Source organism: Anser brachyrhynchus (genome assembly GCF_964034855.1).
Source record: "Anser brachyrhynchus genome assembly, chromosome: 11".
In the NCBI taxonomy this organism is placed as follows: domain Eukaryota; kingdom Metazoa; phylum Chordata; class Aves; order Anseriformes; family Anatidae; genus Anser; species Anser brachyrhynchus.
The window spans coordinates 3,061,196-3,089,024 of record NC_137706.1 but is presented as its reverse complement, the minus strand read 5'-3'; the positions used below and the strand labels follow the sequence as shown (position 1 = coordinate 3,089,024).

The window sequence follows — 27,829 nt, the reverse complement described above, 5'->3', positions numbered from 1 at the left end:
TACTACTTGCTGATGCAGTTACTTGTGAGCATGTCCCCTGATATTTAAAGAGGATAGAGTCTAAGTGACAGCCTTGTGTTTGGATTCCATTATGGATATGAACATAAGATTAAAATGTTAGTCATTTCTATAGTCAAGAAGTATTTCTCTTCTGGCTATACTGTTAGTGTCCTGACTGAAGCTTTGCCTCCTTAAGTGAAAGTCAACAGAGGACCTGATTTTGTGTCAGGCTCATATATCACTGTTTGAAGTTTTTTTAAATTAAAAAAAAAAACACAAACAGTTATTGTGCATCCAGAGTTAATGGATAACTGGGAAAACAGCCAGTCTGTTTATAATTTTGGGATGTGAATTAAGGAATTTCTATGAATATTTCAATATTTACACTGCTGTAGAGTCAGCAGTAATTCTGCTGAATTTGACAAATGACTTCACAAAAGTTTAGGGGCATCTAGTACCTATCACTGTCTTTCTGTGATACCAGTTTAGCTTCAAAACTGTCCTACCAGGTAATTAAGAGGATGAACCCTTAAGCAAATGACTTTGTTATACATTACAGTTCATCTTCCAAGTTCCTATGAGTGAGGCCAACACTTCTCAAAAAGCATTTAGAAGCTAAAAATGTCTTTCAGCAGGCTTTTATTTTCTTGTTTTATGGGATGGGAACATTGTTACAGATTAAATCTAAAGCAGTATTTCTTCATGTGCAACCTGTAGAATTTTCATAAGATTGCTGAAGATACCTTATTTTACCTTGTAAATGGGAAATTGCCAATGGGGATGATGGGCTGCCTATATTTAAAAAAAGGCATTTAATGATACTTTATACTGAAATGCATTAACTGACAAGAGTTGACTAAGTGGAATTTACAATTTACCTTAAATAACTTGGCATTTATTTACACTTAGATATCTACCTATAAACTAGTAGTTTAAGCTCTGTCTTTAATGAATAGGAGGAAGTAGGAATAAGCACAAGTGCTTATATTTTCTCCTCCAATGACTACAAGAAGAGTCGGGGGGTGGGGGGGGGATGTCTAAGTGAATTGTTTACTGCTGTTACAAGTCCAGAATAAGATGAATTGAATTGAATCCTTAGTACTTTGATTTATAGAACTAAGTAAAATTATTCTATGATAAATTTAAATGTTGCTGCTGAGCACACATGTAAGTAGTAATATAGATGTTATGAACTAATATTTGTGTAGTTTAACATATTTTGCCTACATTTTAATATATGGAAGCAGAGACTTTCCATTAAGGTGGAATATCTTTCCATGGCAATAAATATTGATGTAATAAAACATGGAATATTAACATAGCATGTATACAAGATACATTCCAAACTGTTGTACTAGAAGACAAATATGACAACCAATAACAAATTTTATTTAAATTAGAGTGCAGCATGTTTTTTTCAATAGCCACCACTTGAAATCAGCTCTTATCTATTGCTCTTACTATCTTCTCAGGAAAATGCATTTTTGAGTTTTTTTTAAAAAGGTAAATATTAGTATAAGATGCAGCAATAATAGGATCAGTTTTCTTTCTGATTTAGACACCATATTTATGGAGCCACACTTCTATCTAATATATATGGAGACTGAGGAAAGAGTGGACAGACTTTAAATAGCACCCTTCATTTGATGGAGGTAGATTTAGTTTTGAGTTAGTATTAGTTTAATATGAATTTATTCATCATGCTTGCAGAATCATCTAGTAACTTACTATATTTTTTTCCCTGTGAGTCTCATTCTGTTTTATTATTTAACAACATGCTTATTGTGAGTTAAAAATAGAATAATGTAGCTTAATCTTTTAGTTCCACTGTCACAATAGTAATATACAGATATGATCTGTTTCAACTAATGGTAATGGTGGTTTTACTATAGCTACTTTAAATGGGAACTGTTGGGAAATATGATTCATGAGGCATTGACTTTTTTGTTCATCTATTTTGATCACTCTTCTTCTGAACTGGTTGTTATTATTTATTATGAACTTACCTCTTACCTTTTACATGTTAATGTTCTGTACCATTTATTCCATGCAGGATAATTAAATTTGTTATAACAAAGGAAATAATTATAGCATTCTGAAAAATAAATTGCTAAAGAAAAACAGGTTAAAGTAGCTATATAACTATGCTTGAGATATGTTTGAAGGAAGTAAAACTTGTAAAATTAAGCTTTGAAAGGTAAGATCACCTGTATAAATCTAACTGCACAAATTCCTTCAGTGTTTAGTTTTCTCATGCACCTCTGAACGCTGGAGGACACTTACTAATGTGTAGAATTGCATAGTATTTTGTTTCTATCTACATAATGTGCTGCACTCCCAGTTTCTGTTACAGTGCTTCAAGCCTTTTATGAATATAATATTTTCATGTATTTTGCCATGATGGTTATCACAGTATGAGGGCTTGATAAGAAAGCTTTTGGCATCTTCCTGTCAGGTGCAGACTCACTGCTTCTAGCTTCTTCACTTAACACCTAGAGTATTCCAACGGCATATATAATTTTAAAATGTTATAATGTGCTGAATACATCATACTTGCATACACATGCAAGCTACCTCAACTGATATTCTTTGCTATCCCTTCCTGTCTCTGCAACTTTATGTTGATATTTACACAACTTTCTATGTGTGTATAGCTTTTCATAGAAGAAAATGAATTGCAATGACTTCTGTTCACTGAAGTCTATATATGCTGTCATAATGGGATGGAGTCTGTATAAACCTCTCCAGTTTGAGCAAACAGAAAGGGTAATGATGCTACATAATCCCCTTCAATAAAAGTTGCCACTATGGTGGGAGCAAGACATCAACATTGACGACATATTTAACAGAAGTGTTCTCTTCAGTTTTGAATCCATGCTCTAAGGCATGAAGATTTCATGCAACACCATGCGTTTCATGACTAATATAACAAAAATAAATGATCTCAAACACTTCTGCTGAGGGGGAAAAAAACCTACAAACCCAAGCACCTTAAGGTAGCTGTCAGGCATAGAATACTTTAGCTCAAGCACTTAAACTGCAAAGGTATTAGAAAATTAAAAAAAAAAAGTTAAAAAAGCACTTTAGTGAGATTGGCAGCCCTAAAATAGGTAGTGTCAACCTACTACTCAAATCCATCTGCATGATCATTTTTATCACAAGTAAAATCTTAATGAAAAAATAGAGAAGTTAGTTCAGAAATATCTCAGAAAAATACTTCCTGCAATGTTATACTACATTAACTATATAATGTTACATGAACTCTTCTATTTCAGAAGCATCATTGCTGTGGAGAAAATGAAATTATTCTCATATATGTGGTTGTGTTATAGATCAAACTTTAGTCATATTGAAAGTCTGACAGTCATATATGCCAGAACACTTTAAAACACTATTTAGAGTTCATTTGTAGATATCACAGAATCGTCGAGGCTGGAAGAGACCTCCAAGATCACCTAGTCCAACCTCAGCCCTAACACTAACAAGTCCTACACTAAACCATATCAATAAGGGCTACATCTAAACGTCTTTTAAAGACCTCCAGGGATGGCAACTCAACCACCCCCCTGGGCAGCCCATTCCAATGCCTAACAAATATCTACGCTTCAATGTTTTTTTTACAACTGCTGCCAACAAAAATGCCTAAGTCTCTGATAAACTCTATGCTACTGTTATATGAGCTGCAGGATATGTGGAGTTTCCATTCTTTGTTTTAAAGGAGACCATCTTTCTAGTACATCTGACAGCTTAACTCAAAACAAATTAATCAGTTAAGAAAATTGAGCTTTAGGTTTCATTTAGTGACTATAAGGAAATAATCCAGGCAGTTTTAATGAAACTCTTAAAACTATAACAAAATAAACTTCAAGTTACTGTACCTTTATGCTTAGATAATTGTAGAAATAACCATAATTACTCCTCTCACCCCTTTGTCTTTGCAAAACTTAGTGATTTACAGTCTCTCTTGATATCTCTCATTTTCCTTTTTTTGTCTGTCTTTTTATTTCATGTCATCAGTCAGACTAGATTTGAATGGAGAGTATGGCCTAGCTGGTAAATTCTGTGTTTGCTTTTCATATGCTGCAGGCTGTGGTGTAGCTAAGGTCAAGGTCATAGCAGTCACTGATTTTTTTTTTCTCCTCAAGTGCCCTCTGCATAGCCTAAAGACATGGGCTGATTTTAAAAACAAAAAAAAAAAAAACAGAACAAAACAAAAAAAAAACCTTTTAGATTCCTTGGTAACTACATCTGGTAACACTTTTGTGAAACACTACATGTGTACAGGAAGAATTTTTCATATGGTGCCCCATTATGTTCTTGGGAGCAAAAAAGACCTATTAATAACTTTCTGTGCAGTCTGTTTATTTATTTATTCATATATTCCTGGTGAACAAAGTTTATCTCTAGGGTCCCATGCTCCTTGTCAGAAGTCTAAGTCACTTATACATTTGTAGGAGTAAGATGCAGTAACTGTGAAAAGGTTTTCTTAGAAATCCTTCCTGTGCAGTTCGTGTGGGTAGGGTAATGAACTTCATCTGTAACTAATGGTGTAACACAATTTTTCAAAAGTGCCAAATTCTGCAATAGGCATTTCAATCAGGTAACACTGAACTAGTTGTTTTATTAAACTCTTGTCAGATATTTGGCTAGTTAACGTTAAGCTTTCGATAAAATTGCGGTAGTTATTAATGAAAACAGTCAGGTAGTAGAGGGCTTTCAGAGATGCCAGAGTATCAGGAAGAGATGGTATATGACATGTTTTAACTTTTTTCCAAGACATCCTATATTTTGACTAAAATTTCTCTTGTCTAACCCTATACTTTAGAAAATGTTTACAACTTGTCTGTTTTGGTTTTGTCATTTAATTAGTCTTTTACACGCATTTTACACATACTCAGTTCATACCCACACAATATCTTTGCTTTCTTTATTCTAGAATTACACAAATATTGATAAATGATTTGTTTAAATAACATTTACTTTGTCAGGTACGTGTCTGTGAATGCACCCATAATATGGGCCCTGATGTCTGCTTATACAAAAACCACTTTTGTTCATACTTTTTCTGATATTACAGTTAATAAATATCACTTGATACAAAACTATGGATCAAATATTAGGTACTCTGTTGCATTATTAGGAGTTAATTGAAGACTGAGAGGCTTATATCTCCCCTGAAGGGAGTGTTTTTGTGTTTAGAAAAAGACTAGTGATTTAGTTCTTCTGTTCTTAGGTCATGGTCTGACCTTCAACATTACCAGGTAGGGCAGACGCCACGTGGGTTGACATCTTGACAACTTCTTGGTTTCCCCCTCCTCCTCCCCACTTCATGCTTAAGAGGCATCCTTAGAGAAAGGGAGAACCTGCTGTACACTACTGAACCAGAGGCAAAATAACTTATTTGGCCAACATTACTGTAGTTCTAGGAATATGCAGTGCAACATTAAAGAATGTATGGTTTAACTAATATTTCTTTGTTAGTAGCTCTGTGCAGAAGTCATGTTATCATTTGCATTGTGTTACTTCGAACATTGAATACATTTTAAGGTGATCCCATGATTGCTTCCCTGGGGACTCTCCAGTACCTGATCAACCCCTTTGTGAAGAACTTTTTCCTAACATCTAATTTGAACTTCCCCGATGCAGTGTTAAATTGTTCCTTCATGTCCTATCACCAGTCACAAAAAAGATCCTCTTCTGCTTTTGAGGAAGATGGAGACAGCAATGAGGTCACCCTTCAGTGTCTTCTCTAAGCAGAATTAATCAAGTATCCTCAGCTGCTCGTTACAAGTCATACATGGAGACTGAAGTCCTTTTTCTAAGACACAAAGTATCAGCACTAACTTATTAGTTTAGCATTTTTTTGAAAATTCAAATGAATCATAAATGTGAAGATATATGCTTTTGAGTTTTTTCACGTGTAAACCTTTAAGTTAAAACTTTGTTCTTTTTTGTTATCTTGCAAGTAAGCCTTAGGTCAGTAAGTAGATTCCACTCAAATATTTCAGTTGTCTAAATTTGAGTAATTATTCAGTAACTTGGTGATATAGAAGATACTGGATCTTGGATGGGTCTGTTGAAAAAGATGATATTGCTTCTCTTCAGTATGGAGAAGCTAAGGGTGTGTGTTTTGTGCAGAGAATAGTAAGGTACATTTATATTTAATATATACTATATGAAACCATATATACTTATGTACTTATATTTACATATATTTCATATATATTCAGTGGAACATACATGAAATTAATTTTATATTTTCTTAAAAGTATGATTTCTTATAGTTGATAACTGATGTCCATTCTCTTATTGCTAATAATTAAGTAGGATATTAAAAAAACAGTAGTGGAAAGGAAAACTGATTGATATGGTCATTGCGGTCTGAAGAGTCCAACTCTATTCGATGTCTTTAATTCCAGACACTAAGGGATGATTGTCTTGCTCCACATTTAAGATGGCAATATAAAAATGGTTAAACTGCTTATCTTTACTAAGTTCAGAACTGTTCACTTCTTCAGTTTTTAGTACATATAATGTATGTCAGCAATTCCTGTTACAGGATTGTTGTCTTTAGCTGTTTAGAATAGTGGAGTGAAGAAGCAAATGGGAGTTCTACTGGCCATTCTTTCAGGGTATTTTGTTTGCAGCAGAAATCTTGAGATGAGGACTGTCTGTGTTAGAGAACTTTTCTGCCTACACTGTGTAAACATGCACTACATAGATAATATTTCACGACTTTCCTTTACATTGTTCTTTATTGCTTTTTTTAACTTAAGAATATTCTTACAAACTTACTAAAGCAGTTCTGAAGATGTGTATTCTGAAGAATGTCAATAATGTTCACTGGTTGGACTATGGGACAGAAGTCTTCTGAATGTGAAAATCACAGCAGTGTCTGCCAAGTCCATTTTCCTCAGTGACGACTACTCTACATGCTCTTGTATACAGTGCTGAAGTCATAGTAAAATATAATTTCAGAAATAAATGCATTTCAATAAGTGGGATATTATTTGGTCTATCCCGTCTATATTTGTTAGATTTTATTTATTTACCTCTTTGTCTTGAGATTGGTTTGAACTGTGTATTTTTACTTAACACAATGCTTGTTCCATCTGGTTTATGCTATTTTATATTTGTGGTAGAGCTAGCATTTTAGAGATTTTTTTCAAGTAAAGTTCTTGAATACTGTCTTGAAGCAGGATGGCAGACTGCTTTGAAAATAAAAAATAAAGCATTTTGTAGTGAGGAATGTGTAAGTTGTTTCTCTGACTCAACCAGCACAGAAAAGAAGTAGGTGGAAGTTCTTCAGATGAAAAAGGTATTTATGGAAAGGAATATTTTGATAGCAAATAAAACACCAAGAAATAGCTAATATCATGCAGATGATAGTTGGTCTGAAAGGTGATGTTTTTTATTTTGGCTACTAGTAAATTTAAAGAAAAAGACTTGTTCTTAACCGCATGTTCTTTTTAAATATCATCAATTCTAAAACCATATTTCAATCACATAGATCACCTCTGCTACAAAATTCAGCTGAGTTACTAGGTCACAGCAGCACTGCAGTATTGAAGATGTCTTTTCAATACTTTAGCTGTGACAGCAAACAGAAAGCACTGGAGCCTGATGATATGACAGGTCATGTGATGTCAGTGAATACCTTGTCTTGAAAAAGATAATATGCATGACCTCCCCAGTAAAAATGCATCATTCAGTAAAAGCAGAACCCTGAGAACTGCATGGACAACACTAACACCAGGAGACCCAATTTGTAGTACTTGGTCCAGAAAAAGAATAAGATGTTGTAATAGTCTCTAGCCAGTCAGATCTGGTGGTTCAAAGCTGCCCAGGAGAGTGAAATACTCTACTCTTGTCTGTTCATAAGACTTGGTTGCCATGGTCACAACCTTAGAGAGATAAAGACTTTTTCCTGTATTTTGTATGTATAGTAGGGGGTCATAGCAGTAGAGTTGCTGTTATATAGAAAACATTTTCTCCTTCATTCATTGGTACCTTTAACTTTCCCTGTCAAAAGCTTTGGGCTCATTTGTGTTTAAAATTCTCCAGATTTGAAAGCTGTCTTGTTTGTACTCTTTCCAATGTACAGTCTCCTTTATTGCTCTTTATTTTTGTTTTCCCTTAAGATTAGAGACAACACTTCTAGCTACTGTTTCTGGAACAAACCATCTAGCCCCTGTATTTCTTTGACTGTCTGCATCGGTCAGAATCTTTGTTACATAAACAGTTTTCTCCCTAACATACTTCTTTCTTGTATAGATGTATTCAGGAGTTGCAGAATATACCTCTTCCTTTGCAAATGAATATTTCATTCTCTTCAGAAATGCTAACTACACTGGATAGGATAAACGTTTTCTAGTACTTCCATGACTGCCCAGCCTCCCCCATCATCACAATCATTTCCCTGTGCACTCTGTGCCCTTTTATTGCAGCTTCAAATGTATGCAAATCTGTGCTTATAAACATACTGAGCTCTATGACTTAGAAGTATATGCAAGCAGGTACGCCTTTAAGAACAGAGTTTTCTTTTTGGAAGATGTTACTTATGATTATAAGGAATCTGAGATAACCATTATGAAAGTTTTAAGATGGAACTCCAAGTTTTTGAGATTGATTTTATGATATCATAGCCTTCTGTCAGTAGTAAGCTAAGCTGGTTGTCCAGGGAATTTCCTATGTGATATTCCTGTCTATAAATGCACTTTTTTCTTAATCCCCACCTGGCTTTTTTTATGTTGCTCTTGTATGTCAAGTGGTCTTTTATTTACAACCAGTTGCTGAACACTTTTGCAACTCAACCTGTTCGGTTTCTCAGTTTGCATCCACAAGTCTGTAGGATGTAGAAGTATGTCTGCCAGCATTTGGAAAGAAATACATATAAAACATTGATTTGCTTTCATATACATCAAGACTGCTCGTTTATTTCATTCAGCCCATGGTCTTCAAAAGCGAAATACTGCTGTCCATCTTTCTGCAAGGAGCTGAGTGATGCTGAGGCACACTTAGGTGCAAGTGCAGCCAGCAAAGCCTGTTTTGCATATTTGAAGCTGTCTAATACTAAAGAGTATGTAAAAACAGGTCTTTAAAATTTAATACCACGCCCCCAAAATTCTTGGATTCATTAATAATTTTTCACTATTCTTGCCTTAGCTCCTTGCCCATAACGGTAATATCCTATTATTTCACAGGGATATTACAGTACTTCTGTCTGAAGTAGTTGAGTGTGTAGTTAATTGTAGTGAATTGTGCAGATTAAAGTGATACAGAAAACAAGGATGGGTAGATGCATGTACACGTATACATTTCCTGCATAGTGGACTTGCAGTGGTAGGTCTTAGTGAGAGTTTAGTCTTCTACACTTAAGGCAGAGCTACTACTTTTTTGGTGACTTTTATTTATCTTGTGTTCGGAATGATGCAGTGAGATCTGTGGAGAACTCCAAAAACTATTCTGTATGCATAAAGAAGATAAACTAATATTGAATGAATGACCATGTTATTTCCAAACTTAACTTTGCAAACACGATAATACTTTTAAGAATGTTTGTTCATTCATGTCTAGTATGGATTGTATAGTCCTTCCTTGAATTTTTGTGCTCCTTAAATATTGAAATGTTGCAGTGTTGGGAGCTTTGCAGCCAGTATTTTTTCTGGAGCATTCATAGGCAGTCTGACTGAAGATCTTGGGCTTCTTGTTTTCCTACTCACTTCTGTAAGTCCTTGACACTGGCTGCAAATTCTGGGGAGGGATGAGGAAAATGACATTGAAAAGAATAGGGCCTGATTTTTTTTTTTCTGTAATAATATAGTGTAGTTTATGGCATTCAATTGAGTTGGAGGGGACAAAAAGTCAGTTGCATTGCTTTCTTCTGCTTTGAACACGAAGACTATTGGCCATATAACTGAGGTGATGCTACAGTTAAGAGAGATGAGTTTTGGAGAAATTTCAGATAAAGAAATTTTATACAGACAAATGCATTGTGTGAGATCCCTCAATCCCAGTCCAATATTTTTAGCATGTGTTACTGTTAAAACTTCAGTGTTACTTTTTTTTCCCTTCACTGGCAATGAAAGGGGAAATTCATGTTGTATTACTTGAGGCTACAAAGAATTTAAACTTAAGGAAAAATATTTCACATTATAGCAGATATTTACTTTTAAATTGTTCACGTCTCTTATTACTGATATTATAGGAAATGTAATAGTTTCTCAAGAGTTTAATTCATGGAGGAAATTTGTAGTATATATTAGGAGCTCATTTTAAAATATTTTCAAGCTCAGTTACAAAGCTTTAATGTCAGTTATGAATTAAGTACTATTACTGGAATATCTTCTGGTCATGAATATTCATTCTAATTATTTCAATTGTTTATATTTAAATATCCTACAAATTTCAGATATTGAGCCCTGTTTTCTATTCCCCAAAGTTTAGCATCTAGAGTTCTATAGAAAAATGTGTGGAATTTTTCCCGATTCCAGTCAGGCCTTATATCTTGGTGGGAGGGGTTGGGAATACAATTTCTATGTAAAACACATAAAGGGGAAGAAAGTTTGAATTGGAATGTAACCTGAAGGAGAGAGAACAGAGCAAATTCATAAGGTCTTCATTCTGACTGACCCATAAGCAGCCCAGAGACTCTGGAAAAGAGGTGTCCTGCTGTCTTCAAACAAAATCAAATAATTTTTTTCCATTAGGGACTGTCAGCCTTCCAACACATGAGCAAATGAATGACATCATATTTAGCTTTTCTGACAGGATTTCACTCCTCTGCACTAACCTAGGAAATCACATGAAGAGTGGGGAAAATAGTCAGAAGTATCAAGAATTAGCAGTCACTAGTCAGAATTGGATTGATTTTAGACTCTACAATTTTTCCATGTTGGCTAGAATTTCCAAAGCCTAAGGTAAATAGGTGGCATACAGCAAATGTTCCATTTTTCCTGATTTGTCCTCTAGGAGAAATGAAGAGGGTACAGTAAGAATGAAAAGAAAAACTGAAGAAAGTAACTGGAGAAGAGCAGAGCCAGAAGCTGCTCCTTGGGGAAATAGCACTCAAATCTGCCTGTATTGTGGATGTAATGTTTAAAGGAATCAGATTCCCGATATCCATGCAACTGATAAAGTAGTCCATGAAACATTGTATTCATATTCCTGACTCTTAAGCTAGGTGTAACACATTCAGGTATTTAAAAAGTTTCAGAGATAGACAGGTTTTAGTAACAGAATGAAAATTTTGAGCTTTCCCTTGCTATTTGTAACCTAGAACACTAGAGGACAGCACTAAAATATTGCATAAACGTTATTGTTTACACTGTTAATTACACACTGAAGGCTGTGTGGGAAGGAAAACAACTGACAGTTTTAAGAAAAGTTAGGGAAAGTGGTGTTTTGAAATTCCTTTGCTTCTTTTGAAAGTTGTATCTGACTTCATACGTTATACAAAATGTATTAAGTTTATTGCTATTTAAGGTATTTGTTAGTCTCTTCAGTAGTTAAGTTTTTTTAATGTAATAATGCTGTAAAATAGAACTTTGTGTAGAATTACATTTTTAAGGTCTAGAAAGTAAGGAATTAGTTGGCTTGTCTATGAATATAGGTTCATAATTTATCTGTTTACATGAAGTGTACTGTGTTAACATAATATTAAAATATTTTTTTGTAAATAATGTCACAACATTCAAATGGGAATATGTATTAATGTAGTTCCTTGAAAAAATTACAAATTGTGTTGTGTTTCTCTAGGCACACTGGAACGGCATGAAACAGGTGAAATAGCAAAAGCAATTCTTTCTTCCATTGAAGATTCAGAATACTTAGTGGCAGATGCTCTACTTCCTATATCTCAAGAGTTAAAAAGAAATAAAAATCCTGAATACAAATCCTCTAGCTCTTATAAGCTTGGCACGGTCTCTTATAATCTTACTCATACAGAAAAATCTTCAGATAAGGTAAGGATGTAAAGTAATGTGTTTCTCTAGAGCACTGATTTGTGATACAAATTATTTACCCTTTCATCTTCACTGTGGAGCTCTGCATTACAAACTTAAAACCAAGTCTCCACAACATTAAAGCCATGTGCCTACTTGTTTGGTTTCTGTACCATTTTGTAGAATGAGTGGGGGGTGTGCCTTATGTATGGCCAGTAGTAGATCATCTCAGGATTTTCTCGGGAATTTAGCACACGTTTTGACCCTATTTGCTTATGGTGCTAACTTAAGACTGCATCTATTAGCAATACCCTCAGGGCAATTGAACCCACAACTTCAGTTGGAAGCCTGGAGAAAAAGTACATCATGGCACAATGCCACTGGCATTTCCCCTATTGCTCTTCTACAAAAGTGCAGATTTCTCTTGTCATGCAGTAATTTTTATTGGTTGTTTGTTTTCTGTTAACATTGGGGAATTGAGTAAAAGTGCTTTTCATTTATATTAGTGCAATTAACTTTGGCACGTTATTGCTTAAAAAGAGTAAGGTGGTGTTCACTGTGGGCCCCAAACAGGTATGTCAGTCTTCAGAAGTGATATGATCGAGCACAATATTTAGCTTTATTGAATAATTTTTCACTAATGTTATTAAACATAATAATTGTGACTGATGGAAAAGATGTGCTCTTCCTTCTTGTTTTCCTTTTTTTATATTTTGAATAATAGAAGGAAACACCATATAGAAACTAGTGCTAATATACTGTTAAAGCTGAGAAAAGGAGTACAAAGATACTAGATAATGAGAAATAAATTTGAAAGCGCATAAACAAATTTGCTTATGGCTTAGATATATATGTATATTACTTTTAAAAAATATCTATGAATAGCTGTATTTTTTAAATGTAAAACTAACTTTTGAAAGAGTCTCAAACTTAATACAATCTCAGATTCAATGGAGTACGTATTACCTTATTCAGGCTGGAAGATAATGGTAAATACCTTTTTCTCACAGCCTGTTTATCATGAGTTAAATATATTCACTGAATTTTTGATACAAGCATATCTTAAGAATGGGGATTCAACATTGCTTGTTTGAGTGTAGTACTTCTTAATACATCTTTGGAATAGTTTTTCTCTGCAATGAACCAGAGGAAGACAATCTGTTATTCTTCAGTGAATGTAGATCAAAAATACTTTCCTATGAGTATGAGAAGGTGAGAAATGTTTTCCCTTAACTCGCATGTAGAAACAACCTTCACAATGGTCTCTGGCCTTTTCCTGGCTTTTTCAATTGTGTTAAATGAAAGACTGTGTTTTCCAAAGTTCAGTCTGATAAAGGATAACTTAATCCAAGTCTTCATTCTGAACTTTCTTTTCTGTATTTTTTCTTTATTGCACTTAAAATTTATATATGCCTTTGAGTTTATAATTATGCTTGTCGAACTCTTTATATTTCTCTTTGACCTTTTACTAGCCTTAGTCTGATTTCTAAAGTTCTTTTTGATCCCATTTACTGAAAAGTCTTATTAGAGCATAATCCTGCTGAGCATGTTGTGGGGCAGATGGTGTGCTAGTTGGCCATTGACACAGAATCTGATCTCACCATTGCTTTATTAAAAGGAATAGCTTCTTCTAGTATCTTTAAAGAGAAATAACAAAGTTACAAGCATCTTTGAAGCATAATTTTGGCCATACATTTTAAATCAAAAATTGCTTGGGTTTAAAGTAGCTGGAAAGGAAATGTGCTGCTCGTGGAATATAGGAAAGTAGTTTTTGGCAGATTATAAACTATGCAGTTTAATGTGCTTTAAGGATTATTGTGATTTTAAATTGGAAGCAATGTCACAATAGTTGACAGTGGAGTTATAATAATTTATAGCACTTCTTGAATAGGCATGTGTCTCAGCTACTCTGAATCTGCAATAAAATATTCCATTTACATTTTTAAACTTTGCTCCTTAGTTATCTTGTTCTAACAAAAACTCTTTGAGAGTATATTATTGATGGCTCTTGGACTTTCCTATGACTGTCAAAATACCTTTTTTCTTTCACCTTCTCATTTTTTGTCTTTGTAGTCATGTTATGTTAGTCTAGTTCCTTAACAAATGGAGGTCTGTACTTAGGAAAACTGCTCTTCATTCAACTAAAATCTGCTATCCATTGCATCCAGCATTTCTCCCCACTTCTGTCCCCATTAGAGAAGATTCTGTAGATTCCTGTGGGAGACACTGGAAACTAAATGTATAGGGTGTAGCCAAACCTGGGAAGATAATGACAATGGAGTTCCACTTAATGGTTTTCCAGAAACCCGATGTGGTCTGCACAAAGGGAGCATGCCACCCTGTGGCTTTTTATACCCGACACTTTTTTTTATGAAGTTCAAATAAAGGCTTCTTATGAGTTCCACCACTTTTCTTATTTCTTATTCTGGATTTTTTTCATCTTTTTCTTCCAAATGTTTTGTGTTGACTCTTTTGGAACATTGTGGCTTAGCATCTTTAAATAATTTCCTGAAATCCACTTTCCATGAAACTAGTGGAAGTTCTGTGGATATCAGTGGGTTCAACACTTCATGCGGTATTATTAGGTATATAATGATGACACAGATCAAACTATCATGAAAATTGCAGGTTCTCAAAAGTCTTTATCAAAACGCATATAAACAATCACTATTTCATTATTAATTTGCTTCTTCAGCAAATTGTGTAATAGAAAGTTAACATGTTAAATTATTGATAAGACTCTGATTTTGTGTGTGTATATAAATCAACTTTAGCCTGTTTAAGAATTCAGTTTCAGAAGACTTATGAAACGGAAAAAGTGAGGAGGCTCTTCTGTCCTTGTCAATATTACACTTGTAAGCAAATCTTATTTTGTACAATGATCAACATGAAGATCACAAGCAAGATTCAGTATTTTTTATTACATTGTTTTGTCATTAAATATTACATTTAAGACGAAATAACATCTGCAAGAGTGCAAGACAATGGTCTTTCTTCATACTAAGAAGAAAAATATTCTCACATAGCATTCCAGCTTCAAAGGCTTTCTTTCAAAACATTTGTCATCATGTAAATCACAGATACAAAAGCAGAATGCTTTGATTTCATGGTGTTTTGACCATTTTAATTCTGTTATTGTGCTGCACGTGCCAGTGGGAGTACCAATAACAGATGAGTGTGACAAATGCAGTTAACACAAGATCCATATTAATGTTGTCAAATACCCTTGATGTATTTAAACAGATTTTAATTATTTTCCATGTCAAAAGACCTGAAATATATAGTTTAATAGTTCTTCAAGAAAGCTTTACTTAATATGTGAATGTAAAACCTCTCATAAAAATGAAACTTTTATATTGGCCTTAGTCATTGACATAGGGTATTCATCAAGTCGGCAATTTGTGTGGCAAAGTGCCATTTGAATAGTGTATTGTTAGAATACTTATGGTCCACTTGACAAGGGCTCTTGCTGTAAATAGTGCAATTTGACTCCAGCTGTTAAAGAGTGGCTTTGACAGCAGCCAAATAGAATGGAGATGCTTTACTGCACCGCAGAAAAATCAATATTGGGTTCTTGTTCGTAGTAACCTGTTTTTTCTTTTTTCTCGCCCCCCCCCCCCCCCATTTTTTTCCCAGATTTACACAAGACTACATAGAGTTCATTTGTGGAGGTTTAAATATTTTTAAGTGTCTGCTTTATTTTCAGATTAATATTAGCGATAAATGATGCATGTGTTTAAAAAGAATAATAATCAGAAAGTATTTTGTGGATGTATGTAAGCAATGTGGTAACACAGCGTTATTTCAACTCCAGCTTATGTGGATGAGTATTAGGATGTGGGTGCATAAGTTATGTAACTAATGACAGTCTTTCCTTCCTCTGTATCTCTTTTCCTTTTTTGTACTGCTTCTGTGCTATCGTGTTGTTGTTTTTTGTTTTAAAAAAAAGCAGATTTCTTTGTTGTTCTTCCTGTAACAACCCCCACAGATGTTGACAATCTGTAGTGCCATTGTAGATTTTCCTGAAGCATAGTCTTGCTGGTGCTGAACAGTTTTCCAGCAGTATTCAGTGACACAAGGTTGCTATGATACCTGGCCAGTAGCAATAGGTATTGAATCACTGGTCTTAATTACAATAGACTACATACTAGATTGTGTGCTCATGGTGTTTGTATGGAACTAGCTCTCATCATACCTATATTTGATATCAAAGCTGTGTAAAAAGCTGTTTTTTAAATATGCATACATATATTAATACTTTGATACGTGATATGAAGATTTAATTGATGTACAAGCTAGATGTTTGGGAATTGTTTCCTCGATGTTTCACAAATATTTTATATTAGAAAATTTCCCAGGTTTTCAGTTTAAATAATTTAGATGTAAATCTGTGTTTACCACGCTTTTATATTTTTAGTGCACTTTTAATGTGATTAGAGCTTCCTCTAGATAAAGATGTTGGAGGAAGAAGAGCTTCTAAAATTTGTAATTGCTAAACTAAATGATCAGTGTTGGTCCTTGGTTTTTTGAATTATACTACTAAAGAGCTAGACTAGGAAAGAGAAATTTTTAATGTTCTCTTCATATCTGTGTAGGTAAGATGAGCAAGATGATGAGGGGATAAAATATATTTATCTACATATGAGCATTTATGGGAATTTTTATTGTTTTATATATTTCACTTGACTATTTCTTTAAATGTTGATCTTTGAGCACTGACCTATAACACAGTGTTAAAGAATGGTGCAGAAAGTCAAAATATTGAAGTGTACAAGATCTGTAAAAAGTAATTTGATTTATGTAATTATTAGAATTAAGTATAACTGGAGTAGTTAATTAACAGATACTATGGCACTCTTAAAATGCATTTAAAACATTTTACCTAATATTTGTACTAAAGAACTCCTTATTCACTTAATAGCATACATATTTTACTCTTATCAAAATATACGTATGATGCCTCTGAAACAGAGGTATTTCCTCTGTAGGAAAGTCAAGTTCGTATTTTTTTATAATTGCTTAAAACGGAAGAAATACACAATAAAATGTACAGAAGTAATAAATTAAAAACCCTACTTTGTGTTGTAATATTGTACAGAAGCAAAATGCAAATAAGTAGACTGTGGGACAACAGCAGAAATTTCTTTTTGTAAGATAATGGATGCAATTGAAAATTGTTATTGGAAAACTGGAAAATAACTACAAATTAAATCTTACCAATGGGGAAACTGATAGAATAATGGAAATGAGTTCAAAGCACAAATACCAAACAATACTTTTCAAATATGAAATCAGAAGTGGTACCATAAAGCACGGTACATTAGAGTCCTTTTATTTATTTTGTTTTGTGATATTTAGAGCGGTACTATACAGTTACAAATTTTGATCATTTGTAAGAAACGGACTACTAAGGCCAAATCCAAATGGAAAGAATGTTTCTCTTTAAAGTTGGTAACCTTTTTATCATTCTGCCAATGTATTTCTTTTTTTGTATAGGGATTGGTGTTCTGAAACTGTATTTAGTAGTATATTATTTAAATGTAGTAGTAAAATGAGAAAAGAAACAAAGATTTATATATAGATTTCCCGTAACCCAGATGCAACGTACTTCAGTACCACATTTCTTGAGAAAGACACAATTATGTATTTTGTCAAGGGACCAATGTGGCAACATAACTACAGTGAAGGAGTCACTTTGGAGTTATGACATTAAATAGGTGACAGTCAAAGGGCATCATGATCCTGAGAGAGGTTGATAGCTTGGACCCCATGCTGGCTTTGCTGAAAGTTACTGAAGTTTTCTGAATTCGTCAACCAAATCAAGAATTTGTTGATTTTAGTGTTTTCTCCATTGATTACCTCGAAAAGAAACGAAAGGCTGCCATCGTGATATTGTAACATATTTTACTCTTACAAATGTGGATAGTAAGCAACACAGGTTGACTAAAATCTGTGAATAATCTTTAAAGTTTTGTTTCAAAAAAGTCACAGTACTTATATACTTCTACAAGTTTTTCTCTGGTATTATACTGAAGGTGGCTGACTTAATATGTTCGTTTTCTTTGTCTGGAAAACTAATTGGACCCTGTGTTAAAGCTACAGAAGTTCTATAAGGTCCTACTAGAAACAGTTCAATATCCGTAGTTCTTGTAAAGTATTTCACACTGAAGGACCATTTACTGAAGCTAAGCTAGCCATTGCTGTCTTCATCCTTCTCATCTTTCCATGTACCTCAGTTGCCATGCTATAATTCCCTTCTCTATCCCTTGGAAACCGTAGCAATTTTTTTTTTTGGGGTGGGGTTTATGTCATGTTTTCAGTTTCTACCCTATTGAAGTGCTGTTCCCTATATTATTCTCCATTGATGATTGTTTCTTTTAGTTCTGTATGTAAAGTCCTATACAGTTTTAAATCTTTTATTTTACCTTTATCTCTAGAAATATCCCTTTAGAAGCCCCTAAGATGTAACTTCATCTGTAGATTGGCCTAGTTTTTCCTTGTAAGTGCTTTACCTTATAATTCTGAAATTATAGCAAATTAAATCATCTTTGTAACCTTTATGTTTTGACATTGCACAATAGAGTTCTTGAGGATTATTCACAATTCATGACAGGAATGGTGGAGTCTTTGCATTTGTGGCAACAAATATTTTCTGTTTTAAACATTAGATTCCTGGCTTTTTAAGTATAGTTTGATTAGTGTTATTTTAGTGAAGAAAAGTACCAACAGGCGTTCAGATCTGTGCTGAGGTGTGTCCCTACACCCATTCAAAACAGAGTGGTAGCTTTGTCAGAAATACATTGGCAGCTTAAATGAAATTATGGAACTAGGACATGCAGCGCTTGCAAAATTGTTTCTTCTGAAACCAACACCCAAATTTACTTTGCAAAAGAAAGACTTGTTATCTGCCAGCATTCTTCTAAAAACATTAAATCTCTTGCTTCTGTTAAATAAAACAGAAATAAAGTACTGAACTGCAGATCAATTGAAAAACATTATCAACAACAAAGCAAAAAAACAACAACAAAATAACACCAGTGCTTACATTTCCTTCTTCTGATGTGTTTTTCCTACATGTTCTTACGTTTCCTACTCACACCTGAATTTGGTCTGCTGGTCAGGTTTGGCTCTTGCAATTAATTCTGAGAGATGAATTAGCCAACCAGATATGTCTCAACATTTTTTTGCAAATACTGTCCTCTTGGAAACCTATGCAGTGCTACTGCCTTTTGTAAGATTAAATAACTCTCAAAGAAAGGATGGCATGAAAGCTATGGGTACAGAGATATTGCTGCTGTTCTGACATATCCTAGAAAATGCCATTAATGATATAGGAACTGAAGAAAGTCCAGCCTGCAGATTCATGAGTTTTTAAGGATGGCATTTTCTAGGCTAGACTACGTTATAGTATCTAAGGATTTAATCCCATAATTTCCTGTTTGCTTGTTTAGGAGAAAGTCACTTTCTTAGAATTCAATCTAGTACTTTCTATGTACTTTTAAATTATATGGATGGGTTTCTTACAATCCCATATGGGGAATGCACAATCAGAGCAGCCCAGGGCAAATGCATTATTTCAGCTGGAGTCACCAAACAGCCATGTGTTAGTAACTTAATTTTTTTTATATACGTCAGTCCTTCTTGGAACAAAGTTATATTCCCATGCTGTTAGCCTTCTTCTGTGGTCATGTTGGCAGTATCTCTTCCCAGCATTATTCTCACAGATATTTGGATGTTCATTCTTCCAGTAAATTGTTCAGTATAATAATTCCCAGATCCATGAGTCAACTCTGTACTTTGTGGATTACTGTGGCATTGTTTGTCCAGCTGATCTAGGAAAAATGACAGATTTTCCATTTTACAGATTTTCTAAGTGCTGGGTAAGGCTAAAAAAACGTTTTGGCTGTCGCGCATCTCTGAGCTCTGCGTGTTTCTAAAGTTTAATCATTTTTGGTTAGGGAATTTACTTCTACATTCAAGATAAGTTAATATGTTAAGAAGTAGACATAACATACAAATATTTAGTATATAAATTAATAAGACTTCATTTAAAAACACCTTATACTTCCCTTCTATCTAAGCTTTTCATGGTGCAGAGACTGTCTATGTAGACAGATTTTATTTTGAGGCAAATGGATCTCCAGTTCATTTGGATTTTTTCTATAATACAAATGTTACATAGGAGAGACGTTGTTAAAGGTATTAAAAAGGGTAAATGAACATGAGAAAAAGTGCTGAATGTCCACCTCAAGAGAATACTATCTCTCCTATGACTATTACTAACTGAACTGTCTGAAGTTAAGTGATAAGAATGAACTCATCATAGTAATGTTGACTCTGTATGATGCTCGCCCTATGCATAACATCAGCATTGCTTTGGGGAGGGTAGGCCTGACCTGTCTTTGCCTGCTTTGGGAGGCTATAGATACTTTTAGTGATAAATTGTTGACATGCTCCCTAAAATCAAGTGATCCTTAAGAAATAGGCAGGATAGACGTGGGAGTGTGGATGGATTGTCTGTAGGAGTTGTATTGGGTTAGAACACACATTTAGTCTACTATGTAGAGATGAAAGTGCAACTGATGACTTGAATCCTTTAGCCCTGTGCAAATTTTAAAGACCATGTGTACTTAAGATTTATTTCAATCGTATACCTATAGTCTGTAACTGTTTTTTAACCAAATGCATCTTTGCCCATAACCTAGATTGTTCATTTCAGCAGAGCAAGAGAATGAAATGAGATAGCTGCGTATTTGCAAATGACAGAGGGCTTACTGTGAGTAAGACTATTTTGAATAGTTGATTCAATTAGGATGGTGATAGAATAAAGAACTAGAAAATGTTTTAAGCCAGTATTCCTATAAAACATCCATGATGTCTTGCCAAAAGATTCAGATAAAAACTTTACCTCTTGGATTTATTTTTCTGAAAACTGAGACAGGTTTTCAGAAGAAGAAGAATATGCCATACTTTCATACAACTTAGGAAATTTTCAACAGTAAATCTTGTTAAGACTGTGTAACGCTCATTGCGTAAAGTTATGAACTTAACAATGCAGGTTTGCTGATCTGATTTAGCTCAAACAAAAAAACCTATTCAATATTATTGATGATCAATAGATTATTTTTCAATTACAAATGCATAAATATGGCAAGACCACATTTATATCTATTACCAGTTCTTCAAGCATCTCCATGGAATTTGATGCTTTCTCTTCTGATGCTGTGTGACTGAAATTTTGGTGCAGTAATTTCAAGAGTAAGTTTTTCAAATATTTAAGTTCAGGGAAATTTAGAATTAAGGTCCAAGCCCTATCTGAATGCTCTGTAGTATCTAACTATTCTAGTATTTTTCCATTTTATGATCTGTTTGAACGTGCGCTTTGTACTACACTAATTCTGACTGTTATGGTAAAAGGCTGGATTAAATTTTCTTCTTGCCCTTTAAATGAATAAAATAATTAAATTAAGCTTTCAAAATTCGAAGCAACTTTGTCATAACTAGTAAGTTAAGTTGTACCAAGCTTGTAGTTTTATCTGTAGAAGTTGAATCTGAAAAATACATTTTTCTAGTCAATAAAGAGGTGTTGTATTTGTAGTGCAGATTTAAGATGTGCTCTTTGGAATCTGAGACTTTTGTGGAACTTGGTAGCAATATTTTATGTTCATAAACCAGTTTGACACCCCAAACACAATTTCATTTATCTTTATATTCTAAGCTTTATAGAATCTGCAAAAGTGTCCATCTGTTCAGCTGAGATTGCTTCAAATAGTGAGTGGTCAGAGAGACTTAGCTGATAAAGGTCAAAGGAGCCTCTTGACCTTGTGATACTTGCTAAAGCAATTGGAGCATAGGGACTGATATACAGTTAGATATAGCTTGCTAAAGCAATCTCCACTTTAATTGGTAATGATAGCAGGAATACACAGTAAAGTCATTGCTGAAAGAAAACAAAAAGTATCCAATATAGTAATTTATTACCAGTCAGTGGGTTTCACGCACTAGGTTGTTTTACCCCTGCAGTGGTCAGAGAAAGCAAAAAGGTACTCTAACACTTAACTGGAAATGGATGCCCTGCTGCTATCAGAGATGCATGGTGGTCAAATGATTGCCTGTGCCATTAGCTTGGTAATGTTTTCTCTATTGTAAACTCAGCTCCCCATGTTCTTCCTGTGCATCAGCTGCAGATTGAAGGCTTTCTTGTTTGTCTTCTATTTGTGCTGCCAATCATCAAGCTGCTGTCCACCAAGCACATTTCAAGGAGGCAATTTTTTTACTACTATCGACTATCATCTCCAGCAGCCCAGGGCTCAGAGGATTTAGAAATGATTTTAATGCTTTAATTTACACTGTGCCAGCCATTTTGTGCATTGTTTATGTATTTGTATTTTTGAGACAATTACAAATTTCCTATTTTGCAAAACTGTTAGATTGCACCTGCAAATATGTCCCTGAAACATAATTGTTTCTTACATATATTATGTAATGTTACTATTTTCATTTAAAAGGTTAAAAAGAATGTCTAGTCAGGTAAAGCCACTTACTAAGGTATTCCATATTCATATTTAAAAAACAAGCAAAACAACAACAAAGACTTGCTACCCACCATCAAGGACAAAAGTATCATGGAGAACAGAACAGAGCTGTCACTGGCAATACAAGCAGTTATTTAAGACAACTGGACGTGGTAGCCATCCTTCAGTCAAAACAGTTCTTCCAGATCCATGAACCAAAAATTTAAAACATAGGGTAGGAGTAACAGACAGATTTTTACAAACAGCTGTGAGACGTGCTTATTTTTTTATGAGCCTAGAGGCAGACCAATGATGGGACGTGATTCCAAGAAAAGTTAGGAGTTCTGAACTTCTATTGATATCCCAGTAACTGGTATGATCAAGATGCAGAAAATTCTTCACCTGCAAAAAAATTTTAGTTGGCAAATTCTACTGCCCCACCTTCCTTTTCTTTTTGGTAGCTGAGTTTTGTCACATATTAGTTTATAAAATAATAATCCTACTTATTGTCAATGTTATTGATTGCCACAGAGGTAATGAACAGTAAACGGAAGTAAATGAAACATGTGAAAGTTATTTAAAATTTCTGTTGTTTTTGTAGTGTAACTGAAGGTCAGATTACAGGAAAAGAAGTGTTAATTTCATTGAAATACATCCATAGTCTCAAACTTTTGTGCTATTTCAGAAATTATCTAAAGCAATTTAGACCATAAGAGTGGTTTTTAAAACTACATTTTTTTGCTTAATATTTGTGAAATGGTGAAGTGCGTGTACTTTCCTCACAGATTGTCTTCATTGAATACACATAAGCATACACATAAGGATGCTGGTATTTAACTGATAAACTAGATTTATTTTTAGTAAGTATATTTAATAATGGATTATTTACTCTTTAAAAGTGAAAGTCATGCTTACAAACTTTTATTATGGACTTAAATGCTGTGTTTTATTGGGTCTTTGATTAAGTGGTCTATTAAGATTATTTTAATGATTGTCAAAACAGTGAAGTTTGTCTGCTTAAAAAAAAAAAAAAACTCAGGACACTAAGAGAAAATCCCCTCCCCAGCTGCTACCACCCCCTTCCCTGGGCCTCAAATTCACCCATAGCACAGTTTAAGAATTTTAGTCTGCTTTCTCAATACTTCAGTGATGCTCACTGCCACCCCCACCCCCCCAAAAAAAAATCTAACTAAAATTTATCCTAAGAATAAGTTCTTCATTTCAGCCTAACATTTTCTAGAGCGTTTTTTTTTTTTTGGAGTGGAATCAGGAGAGAACTGATCTGTTTTAATGGACCAAAATATACTCTCACAAGAGAAAGCTTAAAGGAGCAGAATTTTAACCCCCCTGAATGTGCATAATTTAAAACAAACAAACAAAAAAAACCCTCACTGATTGGAATTGGCAGAGTGGCTCACATTTATGCTTTATATACCATAATTCATATTGCAGGCACTTTTGTGGCTTATTATTATTCTTTGGGATAAAAAAAAAAGAGTACAATGGATAAAGGAAACCAAAAGTCTGTAAGAATCCCTTTTAATGGTTTTGGACACGTTTTTGTGTAGAAGTTGATACTACCCACACTGAGAACTGACCTATTTCTTCTCAGTACAGTGTTCTCTAAGTATACTTTGAGTCTGGTTTTCCTTCTAGAGTCTACCACATGATCTTGCCACTTTGTTTCTTTTATGTAAAATTAATGTCAAGACCATTCTTGTCAAATCTATTTTTAGCACAAAGCCAACAAGAGTGCATCTGGTAAAGAAAGCTGGAGTGCAGAAATAGTAGGTATACATGAGGAGCTGAAAAAATACAGGAATCCCTGCCAGCTAATGGCAGTGTGTATTTTACATGGAATATTGTTCCTAGATTAAGTTGTATCCCAGTGGAAAAATGCTTTTAGAGATGAGAAGGCAGCTAGATAAAATAACACTTGAATTGTACTTCCCATTAAAATTTTACATAGTATGTATGTCTTAAATATGTTAAAGATAACACTGATCTATTTGTGGGCTATGGTAAAGGTAGCCCCCTACCTCCCACTACTCATAGAAAAGGGAAAATGTTTTCTGGGCTGCTAAGGTGGTTTTGTAAAGATTTGTAAAGAGAAAAAGAGGGAAGTAAAAGAGCAGTCTTTGAAGTTATGGGAACGAAGGGATTCCGTGTCAGAAGAAATCCTGCAAAGTTGGCTTGTGTCTTGTCCTGGCTCAAATACCTTTAATGGCTCCCTAGATGGCCCCTAGAGAGGTCATAGTTGCCATGCATGGCATATAGCTTGCCCTTTCAAAGCCTCCTTTAATCCTTTCTTTCCTACATATAGAAAGCTGTCATTCAACCAGAGATGATGAGTCTCTGGATATAAACTTTGGTCTGTAGCCAAGCTTCTTTAAAGCTCACAGGTGAAGGCCTCAAATGGAGCATTATCAGTGAATGCAGATTTCTCGAAGCAGCAAATGCTCTGAACTCCAATTATTAGCAGGAATGTCATCAACATGGCTGTGTTTTTGAGCAAGGGAGATCTCACCTCTTTACTGAACTTCAGCATCTAACAGGGTTTTTGTTTGGTGTGGAGAGGGGAACAAACACTATTTTACTTCAGAATTTGTTTAAATTAAGATGTGATGGTTTCAAAAGCTTTATGAGATAATTCATCAGTTTTGTTAGGAACTAGCCAATATTTTAACTGAAATGGCTGATGGTGGTATTAATTTGGTGATAATGTATAAAGACACAATAAAATAACGTGCTTCCTACCTGTCAGTTTTCAACTAAAAAAAAAGGGGTGTTAGGTATATCATGATAATGAGAACATGTTTTTAGTGACAGTTTTTAGACTTCACAAAAACATGTTTTTCTATTACTAAAATTTACTTTCTTGACTGGCATAGATCTCCTTCAGAGTGAATTCTTGTTAAACTTATTCCTATTGATGCACAAAAAAGTGGTAGCACATCCAGCTAATTCTTAAAACTGAAGTGCAGTGGTGTGCCTTAGCCATTTATAGTTATTTTAGATCCATACACCTGGATAATGACAAAAAGGACAAAGATCAGCTTTTAAAATCTGGATCAAGTTACTGAAGCCATGAAAAGCTTTTTCCCTGTAATAACTTTCAGAAGTTTTTTTAAATAAATAATCTTCCTAATTGCTCAGCTAAATAATGAAAGTAGATGAACATTGGCATCTCTTTCCTGACCACTGATGTGGAATCAGAAGGTAGGCCATGCCAACAATAAAATTTTAAATTAAAAATGGTAAATCAGAAAAAGAAGCCTCTGGTCATTTAACCTGCAGAATTGAAGAAAGCCTTTGTATTATTAGATGAATCCTTTTTTTTGACATGAATATTTGAAATTCATTGGGAGAATGTTAAGGCTTGAATGGCTTGATATTTGGGTATACACAGTACTATCAGATCAGCTAATTTGGGTTTGAAAGATCCCATGATATATGAAATTGCATCAAGCAAAAATTGTCAGGAAAAAAAAAAAGTATCTTATTACAGAGACCTGTGTGTTGGCAACAGGGAGACCTCAAAGTTGGATCATGTGGTTCAGAGACAGGTCATGCTTTGTTATTGCAACTGCTGTTAGCCCACTTTTTGAAGCCAAGTTATTAAATTCTTCATATGTTCACTTAAAAATGATAATTCTGATACTTATCTGTATATAGTAAAACTTATTTTTGTAAAATACTTCTGGAATTTCAGGAAAGACAGTACAGAATGTAAATAATTTAATCTACTTTTCAATAGCCATCATGAAATGCTATTCCCAGCTCTCCATTTCATACTTAGTTTTATGGGTTTCCTTCCATTTTCTGTCATCTTATGTTACAGTGAATAGCTTGTCCATATTTCTAAATAGTGTTTTATGTCTGAAGCTTTAGATGTCCACCTTCTTTCAATGGAATTAAATGCCTATGGCAGAGAGCTAAGATAACTTCGTAGATGTTTTTAGGATCAATGTCAATAAGCTTTCATATTGCCAATAAACATTTATTGTGACCTTGCACCCAGTAGCATCACCAGATGCCTCAACAGATTGACATTGTCAAAGTATTTTCTTTTGTTTGTATGGTGATTTTTCTAAAGGCTTCTAAATGCTAGTCAACCAAATATAAATGTATAGAACAGAGAAGAATGTTCAAAGCATAAGAATGCTTTCTATTAATGTTAAAACTAGCCTATGAATTCCAGTGTTTGCATTCCATGGGATTCTCCTTATGTACCAGTAAATATTGTAATTAATGATTAAAATAATCCTAATGCTGAAAAACAATAATATATATACATTTTATATATATATATATATATATACACATATAAAGGAAAGGGATAGAAAGATGGAAAGAAAACCTGAACAAGCCATTGTAATCTCTTATTTATGCCTTCCTATAGAGATCTTTAAGATTTTGTATTTAGAGTCTATCTTCACCTGGTGGTAACATCATTCTCTAAATAACAGAAGAGCAAATTATTTTATTATCCAAAACTAAGAAGTCAAATTACTTGTAAACATGGTTAAATTTGCACTTGTGTTATTTGTAACTAAAATATTAACAGTTTAGGAATAGTTAATTTTATAAAACTTGTTAGCAATATAAAAGGAGTTAGGTAAAAGTACTCTTGAGAAAGATGAGTTAATCAACATTGCATTCAAATTAAATCCAGCTGTCGCCTCATTTTACTAATATTTGCTGATAGTTTCTTTTCAGATTCAGTTCATATGATCAACAGAAACTGTTCTTCATTTGCATTAGCAGAATATTTCTGGCTATCACAAAAATATCTAGAAAATCCTGTATCACCTGTGCTATGGAATATGGTGCTACGATGTCTCTTTGCAGAAGCATCACTGGGCTGAAAATTTGCTTCTCTATCTTTCTGCTTGTACATGCTTGCTTGTAAAGATGAAAAAGCTAGAATGAACACAGTGCTGAGAGTATAGGCTTGTGCAGGACAATAAAAGCATACAAGCCGTAACTGCTTGAAGAAAAGGGCAAAAGAATCAAAATGGAATTTATACTCATGTCTGTTGTTTCCCTGAAGGTAAAAGATGCTTCTTTAATAGATAGAGCAGGTTTCTGATGTCAGATGTCACCATCTCATAATTTGATTTTAACATTTGATGATCCTTCCAGTAACTTCAGAGGAGTGCCCCTTGGTAGTGAGGCACAATGATTCCTATGAAAGAAAGTAGTTCTTTTCCTGCAAACTCATCTGAAGTGTGTCTCAGACAAAATAAATAAATAAAATTAAATTAAATCAATTTCTTCTCTACAATGAAAATTTATTAGAATATTCTTAGTTTAAAAGACTTTAGGGAATTGGGATTGCAGTATTTAAGTACATGTCCCTTTGCATATATT

General features: G+C 34.1%; 1 protein-coding gene across 11 annotated transcripts in view; it reads left to right on the top strand.

Moving 5' to 3' along the window:
- The window catches only part of WDR72 (WD repeat domain 72), a 125,424-nt gene that overhangs the window by 28,310 nt on the left and 69,285 nt on the right, over positions 1-27,829 (top strand). For all 11 annotated transcript variants that reach the window (XM_080607527.1, XM_080607532.1, XM_080607533.1 and 8 more), the window contains one exon: positions 11,758-11,963. In XM_080607527.1, the coding sequence (XP_080463653.1) occupies positions 11,758-11,963 (206 nt within the window). The remainder of the gene's footprint in view (positions 1-11,757; positions 11,964-27,829) is intronic.